This window comes from Corvus cornix, chromosome 10 (genome assembly GCF_000738735.6).
Source record: "Corvus cornix cornix isolate S_Up_H32 chromosome 10, ASM73873v5, whole genome shotgun sequence".
Lineage (NCBI taxonomy): Eukaryota > Metazoa > Chordata > Aves > Passeriformes > Corvidae > Corvus > Corvus cornix.
This window is the reverse complement of record NC_046340.1, coordinates 17,760,586-17,775,771: the sequence shown is the minus strand read 5'-3', so window position 1 is coordinate 17,775,771 and position 15,186 is coordinate 17,760,586. Positions and strand designations below refer to the sequence as shown.

The 15,186-nt window shown below is 48.0% G+C and overlaps 3 protein-coding genes across 4 annotated transcripts in view; 2 read left to right on the top strand and 1 right to left on the bottom strand.

Annotated features, from left to right (window-relative positions):
- SCAPER (S-phase cyclin A associated protein in the ER) overlaps positions 1 to 9,624 on the top strand; it is a 136,389-nt gene extending 126,765 nt beyond the window's left edge. For both annotated transcript variants that reach the window (XM_039557826.1, XM_039557828.1), the window contains exons 30-32: positions 4,749 to 4,940; positions 7,540 to 7,591; positions 9,179 to 9,624. In XM_039557826.1, the coding sequence (XP_039413760.1) occupies positions 4,749 to 4,940; positions 7,540 to 7,591; positions 9,179 to 9,273 (339 nt within the window). In that variant the 3' untranslated portion in view covers positions 9,274 to 9,624. The remainder of the gene's footprint in view (positions 1 to 4,748; positions 4,941 to 7,539; positions 7,592 to 9,178) is intronic.
- Positions 9,625 to 11,101: 1,477 nt separating this feature from the next.
- On the bottom strand, positions 11,102 to 14,550 carry ISL2 (ISL LIM homeobox 2). Its single transcript, XM_039557836.1, is given in 8 exon segments — positions 11,102 to 11,925; positions 12,058 to 12,228; positions 12,328 to 12,611; positions 12,721 to 12,807; positions 12,810 to 12,885; positions 12,887 to 12,980; positions 13,168 to 13,357; positions 14,419 to 14,550. Coding segments are annotated over 8 exon segments (1,077 nt in total). The 5' UTR covers positions 14,477 to 14,550; the 3' UTR covers positions 11,102 to 11,808.
- The window catches only part of ETFA (electron transfer flavoprotein subunit alpha), a 39,245-nt gene continuing 38,125 nt past the window's right edge, over positions 14,067 to 15,186 (top strand). The window contains exon 1 of the mRNA XM_039557831.1: positions 14,067 to 14,123. Within this exon, the coding sequence (XP_039413765.1) occupies positions 14,082 to 14,123 (42 nt within the window). The 5' untranslated portion in view covers positions 14,067 to 14,081. The remainder of the gene's footprint in view (positions 14,124 to 15,186) is intronic.

Below are 15,186 nucleotides of genomic sequence, written 5' to 3'. Positions count from 1 at the left end.
AGAACCATTGGAAACCAATCTGGGATCATAATCTTCTTTAAATCTTTGGAAGATTGCAAGCAGAGTTTTAAATTCAATTAGTTCCTGTTTTTTGAATGCAGTTACAACTTGGAAAAAGAAACTCAGGTTGTCACCAAAAATGCTACTCCATAATAAATCTTCCCAGGGTAATTTAATTGAACTGCTAGTTCTTGATAAATTACTAGCATGCATCTCCATTACATGTCTATTTAGAACATATGAATACATGAATGATATGAATATATGAATTATCAATTCACATTAATTTAACTAATATTTGTTCAGTATTTTACATACAGTCATTCTTCAACTTTCTGGCTGATATTTTAGTTTTGTCAATAAAAATCCTGTTTATTAAAAGGTGTTTGTACACTCCTCATTATGAAAATATAGTTTCAAAGACAAGAGGATTCTCATTTTAGTCTTCTGTAAAATTACCTGGTGAATTGGTAAGATTTTACATCTGATTTGACACGTAACTGCTGAGACATTCTGTATCATTGCTGTACCATTCCAAAGTTCTGGATCCTATTAGGAGGATTTTTTACCCTCCTTTGACAAAAACACATACATATGCATTTTAAAGTAATGGTAGTTTTTGTTGATAAAAGGAATACAGAGAAAGATTAAGTGAAGTACAAATATGTGTATATGCAGTATGTAAATAGAATTAGGAGGTGTTCAGCAAAACATCTTTCTCTTGCTAGTTCTCAGGCAAAGGTTGCCCCTATGTGTGCTACTCATTATCTCCCTGCAAGGAAGGAAAGGAGCTGCACTTTTATGATTCTCATTCCTGCAGGACCATCAGAACATTATTTTGGGGGCCTTGGAGCTCACTGAAAAATGAAATGAGCTGCAGCGTTCCCCTTTGCTACCCAGAGGAAAATCACACCCAAGTTTTTGGGTTCATATGGTTTGTTAGTTCCCTATAAAAAGGCATTCAGTCCTGGGAAGTTCTCCTGTGCAAGGTGCCAGGAAGCAGTGCAGGAGAGGAAGGCTGCTGCTGCTGTCCTGGTGGGCATACAAGGAAGAACTGAGTATCCAGCATGGAAAATCCTTCCAGCAGTCACCTCAGGTCTGGGGCCAGACACCCTACCTAAGTGACAGGGGAAGCCTTATCTCCCAGTGGAATGATGAGTTCCCCTCACAACTTTATTACTGTTTCGTACCACATGGAGCTTTTAATTTTTTTGATTGATTGTCCTATTTTATTGCTCAAGTGCTGTGTGGCATATTGCTGGCTTTTGTCATTGAAGTCTGTTTTGAAAGACTGACTTTTATACTGCTTCAGGCTTTCACAGCGAGAACTGCAGCAAATGGCCAAGCAATACACTTCATAGTGAATATTGGCCCGGGTAAACGTGAGGAGAACATGGATTCCATCTAGAGACTTCAGAAATCATGAATCATGCTTTCTTAAGTGATAAACTTCAGAAATACCAGTACAGTGGATGGAGATGATTATTGCACTTGAGAGAGCAGAGTGCATTTCCCAAAGAGTCACACGGGAGCAGGGATTGCTGGTAGGGCAGAGGAGAGAGCCTGACCTGCAGGCTATTGGAGATTAAGCAAATTAGCAGGACCTGCAGAAGGCTATAAACTGGTGGGAGTGACAGAAGGTTACTGATAGGCAACCTTGAAAGGTGTTGCCCAGTGAAAAGTTCCCACAGGTCACCACATCACTCATGGTGCTGGACAGTCAGCTGTGGATGCAGCAGGCGTAGCATGCATGGTGTGGGAGACATGGAAATGCAGACAGACACTAACCAGGGGGGATTGTAGTCCTGAGGGGAGGATGTGAGTTGTTCTAGCCTCTCCTTCTCAGCAGGCTTTTACATTGAGAGCAGTGTTGGCCAGTGCTTTCTGGTGTGCTAAACCTGAATTCTCACCATGCTCTGTAACAGGGGCTGCACCTCCAAAATGCATCAGGACCTGGAGTTTGGCTGGTGGCACAAAGGGAAACTTCCTTGATTCTTCATGAAATAGCATTTCAGAAACCTATTTGCTGTGTCTCCTACCTGTGCGTTGTTTGAGTCTTCAGAGGATTGTTCCAACATTTAGTACATTTTGGGCCATAAATAAGCTAAGGTAAGCTGGAATTTATTCCAGCTAAGCACAGGCAAAACCAATAAAGTTGAATGAATATCTATAAATTTTGAGAATAAGCAACATTTTAAAAGGAAACAAAGAAAACATTAATGTGAGCTGCCTGCTCTGGGATAAAAAAAAAAAAAAAGTGGTAGCTTAGACTAATTTGATAGGTCTCAGTTCAGAAAAAGAAAACCACAAGCAAATATTAATGAAGCATAGGCACATAGCTGAAGTTAAGCAGGTGCTTAAATGCTTGGCTGTACAGAAATGCAGTGATTTAATTAGGATCTTGTTACATTTGACAGGCATATCTGACTTTCAGGCTAGAGGGAGAGCAACAAGAAAAGCTAATTCTAGGTTAATGCATCTGGATCCCAGTATATGGCAGGAGGAGAGGCAAGCTGCGTTTCAGTAAGGAGTTTGTATCTTGTATGAGAGCAGTTTGTAAGATGAACATTCCATATTCCAGCCTGTAAAACTCCCTGGGATTATTAAGCCAAGTGGCTGTTTAAAAGGGAAAAAAAAAAAATCGAGAGAGAGAACTGCAAGGTTTTTATTTGTTTTCTTTGTTGTTTATCTGCTAAGTCAAGCGCTGGCCTTCACTTTCTCCACCCATTGACAGTGAAACAAGGAATATGTGCTCTGCTGCAGGTTTTATTTGATTGGGTTTTTTTCCAGTAAAGGGTGACTCAAGGGTTTTTTTCTTCAGAGTACATAATACAGTGTATCAGGTTTAGTAGCTGCATTAGTACAATGAGCTGAAATCATTAAATTGATTCCATATGTGATAAATACCAGATTAAAACAGTCAGCAACCCCTGTATATACCTTCCTATCTTTAATGTTGATAACATCATAGTAGTAATAGTAAAACTGTTGAAAAGAAAAAGATAACGAAATAATAATTCCATGGAAGCTGTTTGGATATCTGCACTGTGAGTTTGGCAGGACTTCACTAACTATCTGTGGCATTTTTAGGACAGGTAAAGGAAATGAGCTGTGAAATGAAAAATGAAAAGTCCCAAAAACTTCTTTGCCTCTGCCTGTTCATCAAGGGTATGGTGGCCATTAAAAAGAAATCAAGAGTTCTCTTGTTCTGTCCTGGATCAGAAATGCCAATTGTAGTTATTTTAGTACAATTATGATTGACTTTAAATACTTTTCTGATTGTAGAATTTACCACAGAAAAATAGAACAGTACAATAACCACTCTGGTTAATTTAAAATTTCAACAGTACTCCCAAACTTGGAGGGCACCTCTTGCTTACAGGGTGGGAGCTGAGAGCTTAGAATCATTCAAATGCTTCAGTGATATTTTCCTCAAAACAGTGTCTGAATGTATACGTAATTGTCACTTTTTTTGGCTGTCTTTTTAAAATTCCTCCTGTCTTTAAGGGCATTAAGACATTGCTACCAGTATTTTGAAAGGTTTTTAATGTCTTTTTTGACTGGTGAACTGAAAAAATGTAAACTATTACTTTGTTCATCTTGTTTTTAAACTGAACTGCATTATCAACTTAGTGTGTGCTCTGAAGGTATTGTTAAAAGTGCTTTGAAAACTTGTAAATCCCTGTAATTTATGTTCTGTAGTCTCAACTGCTTCTTTCTGTCCTTCTGGTTTTAATTTGAATGCAGTCTTGTCTGGGTGTGTACCTGTAAAATTGTGTTTTTCCAAGTACAATTTACAGTCGTGACCCTCAGTTTTACAGTGTTCCAACCTTATAGAAGCTTCCTCCTATGCCAAAAAGCCAACTTTGGGTCAAACAGCTCTTTCATATTGTAATTGTCTAATCAAGGTTCCTTGGAACAGATCCGATTTGGGCATTTTCTAGTTTATCGCAAAGATTTTATAAGAATATCAAGTGAATTGGAAAGGTTCCTTTGTAGGAGACCAGTGATAGCATTGCCCGTATTTCTTCAGATGTATACAGTTGTAAACTTAGCCTTCTTCATGACAACAGTCCCATTTATCTAAACAATTCTCCTTTTAGAGCCAATGGCACTGATAGAAACTGAGATAAGAAATACAGATGGGAGGATCTCTCCGAGTCTCTCCTTACAGAAACTTCTCGCTGGGCAGCTCACAATCCCCTTTTCTTTTTGGTGCCTGAGAACGCGTGGCAGACAGCTCCCATGAAACACAGTCCTCTTGAACTGCCAGCTTGAGGAAAGGATGGTCGGGCTTTGGGAGGGTTTTTTAAATCCTGGTGATTTCCTTCTGGATTTTTTTCCCCCCATGCTTAGTGTGTTTAAATGGCAGGCACTGCGGTTTTGTGTTTCATAGCTCTAACTTAGAATAGTCCCTGTGCTATAATTCTTTGTCTTTTGAATTAAGGTATTAAATTATCTATTTTATTGTAATCTGTAAATTAATCCCTTGCTTTTTTGCTGTCTTTTTGGGTGATACAGAAAAAAGAACTTTCAGAGCTTTGTATTTTTTGTGTTACTCCACAGTAAAAATAGTACTTGCACACTGAAACAGAAGTTATTTGAACTAAATATTATAGGCTTTATTTTTAATACTTACTCCTCATCCATTCTCATTTTTCTAGCATGACTTCAGCACCCTTGGTGGTTAAGAGGAAGAGAAGAGCAGATAGATCACGTGGTTTATTTTGTTCTGTTTGTGTTTTCAGATCATTGTACAATCTGGCCGTCACCCCACGGTGCTGCAAAAACTCTGCCAGTTGCCTTTCCAGTATTTCAGTGATCCTCGTTTAATCAAAGTGCTTTTCCCATCACTAATAGCTGCTTGTTACAATAACCCTCAGAACAAGATCATCCTGGAGCAGGAGATGAGCTGTGTTTTACTCGCCACCTTCATCCAGGTACTTCTGCAGTGCTGTGGCAGGCGCAGGGGCACTGCCAGTGCTGTGCTTGCCTTTGCTCTCAGTGTGGGGATCGCTAACTTAAATAAAACAAGCAAACAGCAGTGAAGTAGTTTCAGATTCTCTGCAGCTCTTCTCAAACCACAGATTGCGCCTGTACTTGAGGCACCGTATCACACTAAAAGGTTACTGAGTAGTTCAGGTTCTCACTATCCATGCAGAATCCTGTTTTTATTAAAGTTACTTGGATGTACTGGGAAGATCTGATGTAGATCTTAAAATATTTTTTTTCAAGAATTCCTGCACTTATAGCATATCTGAAATTGCTATATTAATGTGTTTACGTACAAATGTACAGTTGTATACTGTGTACCACAGATTTACAGAGAACTGGGTAAGTGTATATATTTTATGCAGAAAATACACAAAACATATGTTACCAGTCTAATCTTGCAATCTTTATTTTTGACAGTAAGCCACCAAGGTCATTAGAAATACTGTTTTGAATAAGGATTTGCAGTATTTTTCTTCCCTTTGTCTAAATTTATATGCTGTTTTATCTATCAGATTTTTTGCATGCCTCATGGTTTTAATGCATTTTATTGACTGTTTCCAATGAATAAATGCAGTTTTCATAAATACTCTACTATTAAAAATAATACACTTTTAGGAGTCTGTAACCCTGTATCAGTCACCTGAAAGTTACTGTTGTTGATAAAGAAATGTTACTCAAACTCTTTTCCCTTAATGCTTTACAGCTAGTCCAAGAACAGGCTACATGCGTTTGAGAGAGAAAGTACAAGAACTAAATATTTACCAGAAGTTTTTGCATAACATCAAACTTCTGAGTGCAACTACTTTTTATCCTTTTAATACTAAAATAATTGCATAGCAGTTTTTTTAAAAGAAGTTTGGAACTTAGTATTCAAATATTTGCCATACAGTAATGAACTTCTGGTTAGATACACAGCTATAATTCATCTTTTTTTACTTTCTTATAGTGAAACTGCAGATTTTAGTGTAGAAGTTGGGGTAGGGAAAAAAATTGTGCATTATTGGTAAGTGCAGCAAGTTTTGTTTGGGTTTTTTTCAGCTAAAAAACATAAGAGTGGAGGAGAATGTTCCCTATATGAATAATTAAGGTTGTTTACCTTGATTTCTGTTCTATAAGAGATGCAATGGCACTAAAATCCCCAGTAGCTACAGTAAAGCATAAGTATATTTATAAGGGTCAATGTTACTAATTTGATTTCCAGTTAGAGTTATATCCCAGATGGCAAGTCCGTGTACTATTCCTGCAGGCTTTTAAAAAAAGGTGTTCTATTAAAATATGGAAGAGTTGTGTGTGCTTTAAAGTGTCCTGTCACTGCTGACTTCACTGGTCCTTCAGTATTTTGCCTGTTTTAAAGTCTAATCCCGGATCTTGCCCACATGCATACACAGAGAGCAGTTCTGGCAGGATGCAAGGAATGCTGAGATCCTGCACACACAGAAGGGACTTCCCTCTCTACTTTTATTTCAACTCACTGCTGTTTGTGAAGCAGAGCTCTTATTTGCTTCAGTAGAAGGTTTGGGAAGGACTGTAAAATGTTGCCCCGAGATTAGAAAATGAGATTCTTCCTTTGCCAGGGAACGCAAAAAGAAGTCCCATTTACGTAAAAGTTTGGTGGTGTGTACGAATATAACACTTAAATACAGTGTGTTAAATGTGTGCAGCAAAAATCAAAGGAAGAGCATTGCTGCATTTTACAGCGACCTCCCTACCAATAGATGTGTTTCCATCATCTGAAGTTTGCATCAGCCGGTTTATTTTTGTTACTTCTGTTTTGAGATATGCAGAAATAAGTAGAAACATTCAGGAGTATCCATGATTTGCTGTGTTGTATCTTATGTCTGATAATACCTTCTTCAGTATTCTGCTGGGTGGGTACTCCAACAAGACATAGGATCTGTAGTGGGGAGCTGACTGGTTCCGGGTGAGGTTGGTGTCCGTGCTGGCTCCGAGAATGCTGCATCCCAACATCCGACAGCAGCTGGGATTGCACAGTGCTCTGGGTGCTCGCGCCAGCCCCCCGCAGCTGGGGGCACAGCTTGGGGCACAGCTGGCTGCCAGGGGCAGCAGCGCTGGGCAGCAACTCCACATTCTCCCAGGAGATCAGCACCTCCGGCTCCCAGGTCACTGGGAAGCACGGCCATTGAAATGGGGATTGTTCATCAAATTTGTAAGAGTGTATTTGGAGTCGGGAGCAAAAATCTGAAACACCATTTGTTTTACAGAAACACGGCTATGGTAATTAGAAATCACAACTATTTTGTAAGAAGACATTAAAGCCTTGGATTCTGTGTTGTATACTAAAAATATATTTTTTGAAAACAGGTCTAAATAAATGTGTAAAAATCCACTATAAATTACAGAATTTAAGTGCTGGCAGTATTCTGTTATAATACATAGCAAACAAGCCGGAGTTCATTAATTTACAGACTACATAAAGTATTAGTATTTTTGAGTGACTGTGAAGACTTAAAAATGTTGGTTTAATTCCTTAGATATAAGATCTGAAAACCTGATGTCTTTTTTTTGTTTGTTTTCCCCCCCCAGGATTTTGCACAGAGCTCAGGCCAAATGGAAAGTCAGTTATCTCAGCAGAGGGGTATGTTCACTGCAGTGTAACAGAGTAGCAGTTGGGTAACAAAATGTGATTAAAGTTTTTTGAATCTGCATTGATTAAAAGAAATACATTAAATTGCAGCACAATTTTACAGTTTGGGAGTGGGCTCCCCGGCTTACATCCTGATTTATACATACGTGTCTTCCAGTCTGCTGCTCATCGTATCAGGGATTCAGACTGTTAGTCTTTATTAAATGCTGTGTGGTATCATGTCTTCAAATGTGATACTGTACCTGCACATATTTAATTAGCTGACACAAAGGCTGCCTTCAAGAGTTTTAGGTTGCAGAAGCCACGCAGCCATGCCAAAACACCCACGGAGCCAAAAAACTCTAAAATACTGTCCTGTAATTGTCCTTTAAAGTTTGTCAGTTTGCAGAAGAGTCATGATTTTTTTTCCCCTTCAGTTATTGTAAATATTATTTAAAATGCAGTCAACCTTTTTAAGCTAAACATTTGAAAGATTCTCAGCTGAGATGGCTGTTACTTGCTAAACGCATCTGAAATTCAAGTGTTGATGGGCATCTGGTCTTGAGTAGCCGTATCGTGCATAAAATGTGACACTCAGTCACTTCTCCCTCATAACAAGTAGAAATCCTCCACCATTTTGCTCAACGTTTGCCAGGAGTTGAGTGATTCTAGGTCTAAAGCATGAACTTTTTGTTTAAAAATAAATTATAAAATTAAGGTAACTTGATAGAGATTTTTACTGTCAACATTAGACATCTCAGTCTGAAGCAGCGTCATGCAGCACAAACTTTCCAGGATTGTGTTTGCATGAGAATCTGCTCAAGAAACATCTAAAATCCAGGCAGAAAACTTGCTTTTTATTTTCACTATTCACACTGGATGAACTTTTAAACAAAGGTGTGGTGACATATGAGTGTGATTCCTAAACATTCCCCAGTTGCAAAAAAAGTTGACTTAATAACAGTGTAAGCAGGATTATTTTATCCGTTATATCACTTGAATGTGAAGGATAGTGTTCCCAAAAACAAATGGGAATAATAATACTGACGGGAATAAAACCTGAAAGCACAAACAGTTGGGTGCTGCATGGAGGGTCAGACCCTCAAACATGCGCGCAGTGAAATCTGTCCACGTCACTGCACACTCTTAGGAGTGAAAGCTGCATTTGTACTCGTGCTGTGAGCTCTGGGGAGTTGGGAGCACAACTCTTCTGCAGCCCTTTGTGGAGAAAAAAAACTGCTGAGCAGAAAACGCTGCTGAGGCTGCCCAGAGTTGAACGAGGCTGAGCTAGTCCCCGGTGGGTCCAAGAACATAAAGTGTATAAAGATGTATAGTGTTCCTCTGCATAGGCAGAGAGCCTGATCAGCTTAAAAATGGAAGCCTTTGCTCATCAGAGCCTCTGCCCCCATTCTTAAAGCCAAGCGTAGATGTCCTGAGCTCTGCAGAAGTGTCACCCCATGGTTTGAGAAGATTTTGATGGGGGAGGGGAGTAAATGTCTTAAAGTATCTCAAATTGGCTGCACATTCATTATTCTTGTTTTATTGCCATCTTATCTTAAGAGGGAATAACTTGGTAATTTTATGTTCTGTCTTCAACAGAAAAATTTTTCAGTTCTCAAGATTATCTTGAACTGTCCAACAGATTCCCCCGGCAGTCCTGGGAAGAAGCTCGACAGTTCTTCTTGAAAAAATAAGAGTTGTATTTAGTTTTTAAATCCCTAACATCATCACACTGACCAGTTCCTGCTGACTACCTTCTTTAAAACGCAGTTCCGAAACGTTTTTGATACTCTAAATACTTATGCTGTAGATATATAATTTGCACTATTTATATCCTAAGTACTGTAGATATTTCCAAGTTCTGTTTTGTAATTTTGATAATTTGAGTTTATTTCGTTCATGTATCCAATGTCATGATTTTGGTGTTTTCTGCCCTGTGGTGGGACTTGCACTGCAGAACTGCTGAAATAAGGTTGCAAATAGAGAAAATATGTTCTATATATCTTGTAATAAAATAACTTATTCTGTCTTGTCTGACTTCCGCATTATAATTGTCAGTGTGTTTGAATTACCATAAACAACACGGCTTAGAGGGGGAAAAAAGACTCATAAGATGTCTTTTTTCGTTAATCAAGAGTCAATCAGAATCAAATCAAGGTAATTCGTCAGATCTGGCCCTGGGGAAAGTTTGCTTATAATTTTTGGGTGATTGAGGATACGTCACCTAATACGGATTTTTTAGACCTCATGCATTTTTAACGTCTCGGTTAGACTTGAGCGAGGCTTGTTTAAGCCTCACGATGTTCTCTGAGCGGTGGAGGTTCCGCGGCGCGCAGCTGAGCCGCGAGCGCGCGCGGGGGCGGTGAGGGGGCGCGCGACACCCCGGGCCCTGCGCTGCGGCGGGGCCGCCGCCGATCCCGGCCCGTGGGCACCGGGACCACGACCCGGGCAGAGACCGCGACCGGTGCCGGAGCAGGGACCGGGACCGCGATCGGCACCGGGACAGCCCCGTCTTGGCGGCCCCGGGCCGCGGCCCCCGCGCCGCACATAGCTGCCCGGCCCGGCCCGGGCCTGAGGCGTCGGCGGTCCTGAGGCGAGGACCGGGAAGAACGCGCGGAGCCCGGACGTCCTGACCCGGACGGAGCCAGGTAAACGCAGGGGCCTCGCGGCGGGGCTGGGAGGGGCGGCAGGATCCCCATGATCACCTGTCCCCAGCCGGGAAATTGCCCGTCCCGGCGGTGCAGAGCAGCCCCGGGCTGAGGCGGCCCCGCAGGCCGGGCCGCTCCGTGCCCCCCGACGGCAGCTCGCCTGGGAGCCTGGTCCCTGCACACGCCCTCCCCAGCCCCTCGGGGTGGGGGAGCCGCACCGACGCCGCGCTGCACATCCCCTGCGCCCCGGAGGGCTCCGGCAGGGCTCGGCTCTCCCCCCGCTCCCCGGGTGCCCGGGGATGGGGACTGGGGCGCGGTTCGCCGTGGCTTGAGCTTGCCCGGGCCTGCGATACTGCGGGGAGCTGGTCCTGAACAGTCCCGCACGGGTGAGAGGGAGGGCACGGGGAGCTGGAGCGGCCCCGCCGCGCTCACAGGTGATGCCAGAGGCAGATAAGGAGTCGCCGCCTGGGTCTGGTCGGAGGGATGGACACGCGGGAGAGGAGGGCTCCCTCGCTCCGCCGCCCCGGGGGAGCCCCCGCCACCCCTCAGGGAGGAGGCGAGCCAGGCCCGCACCGCGGCAGGTGCGGGCACGACCCGGGCGAGCCTGGGGGCTACTCCGAAAGGGAAACCTGCGCTCCGCCTCCCCGGCTATAAATAAGCGGCCCCGGTTCTGAAAGCCGATTAGCGCGTTGCGGAGAGGCCGTGCGAGAGAAGCCGGGGCCGTGCCCGTCCCGACCCGCTCTGTTCCGCTCCCGATGCGGGCGGCCGCACCCCTCCGAGCCCGGGATACCCCTTCGCCGCCCTCCCTCGACTTTTTTTAGGGGTTTTTTGTTTCTTTTCGTTTAAATCCATTTTTGTTTTCATTTTTGCGTTTTTTTTTTTATTAAGTCCAAAATATTTAATCCCACTATTCAACCGCTGACTCTGACAATAAATAACAATAACTTACTTTTGATCGTTAAAGGCGCAAACAATCCGTCCTTCGTCCATTGATAACTTAACATTATTAGTACTGGTTTCCCCGCTAAAAAGTCTCGTTTCCGTGTCCCGTTTTTCCAGCGATCGTGCGGGGCCGGGCGCCACGGCCCGGGAGAGGCATCGGTGTGAGATGAGGATGGACGGCTCGGCTCCGCGGAGGAAGGTCCAGGCCGGCTCCGCGGCCGCACGCCGGAGGACTTTCTCCCCCTTTTGTAGGTTTTCTTTAAATTTATTTTTCCCTTTCAAAAAGGGAAGAAAAACCGTCCCCAGCGCAAGCGGAGGGCGAGGCAGCCTGTCACCGTGCCGGGTTCCGGCGGGGAAATCCGCGTTTCTTTGGGGAAAAGAAACATCGAAATCCGCAGGGAAAAAACCCAAACCAACGAAATAACCAGGGCGGGGGCTCTCTCTCCGGTCTGGTGAAGGCAGCGAGGATCCCGGTGCTTTTTTTGGCCGTCAGTAACATATTTTTTGTTTGTTTTTAAATAAGAATAATTAAAAAACAAAGGCGTTTGTCCGCGCCTCTGGGAGCGGCCCGGGGCCGGGTGTCTCATGCAGGGAGCGCAGGCATGCGGAGTCCCCGCGGCGGCGGGCGGACGGGCCGCCTCACGTCTCGGCCGGACTGGGCACCATGCTGTTGGGGTGTCGGGGAGCTGGGAAGGACAGCGAGGTCACGTCGCTGCCGGAGGAGGTGCCCAAGGAGCCGGACTCGGAGAAGGAGACCTGGGGGAGCAGCGGTGGTGAGGGTCCGGCACGGTTGCCCCCTGCCCCGTTCCCCTCCCGCAGCTCCCGGACCCGGCGGGCCGGGATCTGCCCGCCTCCCTGAGGCCCGACGGACGGCCCGGCGCGGCTCACCAGCTGCTGGAAGGCGGCGGGCTGCTCCAGGTCGCTCTGCAGGGCGAACTCGCTGAGCGCCTTCCAGGGCGGCTGGTAGGTCTGGACCTCCACGGCACTGCCCTGCACGGCGCTCTCGTGGCGGATGGGGCTGCCGGCCACCAGCGGCGTCCCGGTGAGGCCCTGCAGGCTCTGCGGGCATACGGGGATTCAGCGCGACTGCCGCCCGAGCCCGCGGGCCCGAGCCCCCCACCCACATCTCCCTCCCCGGCGGGAAGGGCGGACGCTCACCGTCTTGTCGCTGTGCTGCTGCTGCTGGAGCTGCTTCATGAGGATGGATTTTTTCTTGTCCTTGCAGCGCTTGTTCTGGAACCAGACGCGGATGACGCGGGGACTGAGCCCCGTCATTTCCACAAGCTGCTCCTTCATCAGGGCGTCGGGGCGCGGGTTGGCGGCATAGCAGGTCCGCAGCGTGTGTAGCTGCTTCTCGTTCAGCACCGTCCGCACGCGGGTGGTCTTCTCGGCCGCCTTGTGCGCCGGCGGCCGCGGGGCGGGCGGCCGCCCGGGCACCGGCTCTGCGACGGGCGGGGAGGGCGCGCACCGTCAGCGCCGTCGCCCGCTCGCCCGCCGCAGCCCCCGGACACTCCCCCCGCCCCGCCGCCCGCCCCGACGGAGAGCCGGTACCTGCGAGGTGCGCGGCGGCTGCCGGCGGCAGCGCGGGGCTGCGCGGTCCGCGGGCGGCGGCGCCGTCGGGGGGCGGCCCGTGGTCGCGCGGCAGAGCAAGTCGCGCTCCCGCAGGCAGAACTGGTCGCCGGGCAGGAGCTGGCGGCCGCAGGCGGCGCAGCGGAAAGCACTCCAGGTGGTAGACGTAGTCGCGGGCGCGCATCACCAGGTCGCTGCTGCTGAACGCCGCCCGGCACTGGGCGCACTTGATGCCGAAGAGCCTGCGGGACGCGACGCGCCGTCAGGGCCCGCGGCCGCACCGTCGGGGCGGCTCCAGGCGGTGCCGCGGGGCGGGCAGCAGCGAGAGTCGGGTTTTCGTTGGGGGAAATTCGGGGGGCTTAAGGGGCTTTTGTGCTTTTTCGGGTCTGGGTTATTTTTTTTAACGAGCGTTGGCGCATTCGGGGTCACCTGCTGTAATCTCGCTTGCAGTAGGCCTTGCCGTCGCGCAGGAAGCATGTGCAGGTCTCGTCCAGGGGCTGCCCGCACTCGGCGCACTTGAGGCAGGCGACGTGCCATTCCAGATCCGGCGACACCCGCAGCAGAAAGGGGTCCTGGATGCGGCCCCCGCAGCCCGCGCACAGGGCCAGCCCCGGCCGCCCTGCCGGGAGCGAGCGGAGTACGGTCAGGGCCAGCGGTATACCAGAGCAGAGGCCAACAATTAGGGAAAGGCACTTTTTCTTTTTTACACTTTATCCTTTTTTTCTTATTCTGTTTTGTTTGGGTCTTTTTTCCCAAAATAGGAAGAAAGAGAAATGAAGACGGACACACGGACAGAAGGGATGGAAACACGAAAGGAAACAAATTAATACTGCCAGGAAAAGAAAAAAAGACAGGAACTTGATCAATGCAAATAAATGCAGAAAGACAGAGACGTAAAAGTAGAATTTCGGAAAAGGAAAATAAAAGCAGAAACACAAAAACAATAAAACAACGGCTGAGGAAAACTTGAAAGAAATAAGGAAAGAAACAAAGAAAGAAGGAAGGAAAGAAAGAAGGGAAAAGAAATTAAAACAGAATGACAGAATGAGAAATAAAAGCAGCAAAAACCCAGAGACGGTTAAAATGGGAGCATGGACAAATGAAAACAGTAAGAGACATGAAATCAAAGAGACAGAAAGAAAAATAAAACCAAACCAAAGAAGAACAGAAAGAAAAAGAAATTTTAAAAAAACCGGAAAGAGAAATTAAAAAGAAAAAAAAAAGACAAACTGAAACACGAAATAGATAAAGAAAAACGGTAAAACGGGCAGAGAACAAGAGAAAGAAGGAAAGGAAGGAAAAGCAGAAGGAAGCAGAGAAAGAAATGGAAACAGCCGAAAGAAATGAGCTCAGCAGCGCGGACAGCCGAAAGGGACATGCATTCGGTAAGGAATGGGGCAGCGGGGCCGGGAAGCGCTAGGCACGAACGGGAATAGCGGCACCGGAGTTGCCACGGGGCCGGGAAGCTCTAGGCACGAACGAGAATAGCGGCACCGGAGTTGCCACGGGCCGAGCCCGCAGCCGCCCGCGCTGGCCGTGGAGCCGCAGCCCTTCCCAGCGCTGTCAGCGCGCCCGCGGTCCGCCAATCCACCCGACGGCAGAGGCGGCGCGGAGCTCGATCCGCAGAGTCCCACGCCCGCCCGCCCCGGCCCCGCGTTCCGCTGCGCTGCGCGCACTTACTCTTGGAGGGCTCCCCCATGACGCCCGGGAGCGGCCGCGGGAGGAGGATGTCCACCATGCGGGCGGCCCCCTGCGCACCGGCAGCGATGCGCGATGCGGGATGCGGAGCCGCCGCTCCACCACTACCCGCGCGGCGCGGGGCGGGGCCGCGCCCGCCCCCCCGGGCCCGCCCCGCCGGGCCGCGCCGTGATGTCAGCGCGCAGCGGCCGCGGGCGGGGGGGCGGCTCTGACCTCACCGCGCGGCCCCCGGAGGCGATTGGCGGCCGCGGGGAGAGCCCGCGGATTGGCGGTGCCGAACAATGGGCGCGCGGCGGGCGCGGAGCGGGGCGCACGCCCCGCGGGACCCGGCCCGGAGCCGCACGACGCCGGCACGGACGGGGCGCGCGGCCGCGTGCGCCGCCGGAAAGCTCTTCCGCGCCCTTCGCCCCGGGCGGCCGCGGGACCCTCGGCCCGCCCGCCGCGGTGCGCTTCGGCCCTCTGCGCGCAGGGAACGGCGGCATCGACAGCCCGAGGAGGAGATTCATTTTAGTTGTTTTTCCTCCTCTGTTTTCCGTGTTATTCTCCTTGACTTTTAGTTCGCCTATTATTTTCTCCTTTTATTTCCCTCTTCCTTCTCTTTCTCTTCTCCTTTGCATTTTATTTCGTTGTTCTTTTCCCCGCGTTTCGGCGTGCCGCTGGCAGGTGCCCTCGGGTGTGCGCGGCGGCACAGTCCCGGCGCTGCGCAGAGGAGCATCTCCGCGGCAGACGGGAAGGGGCTGCGCGGCGGAC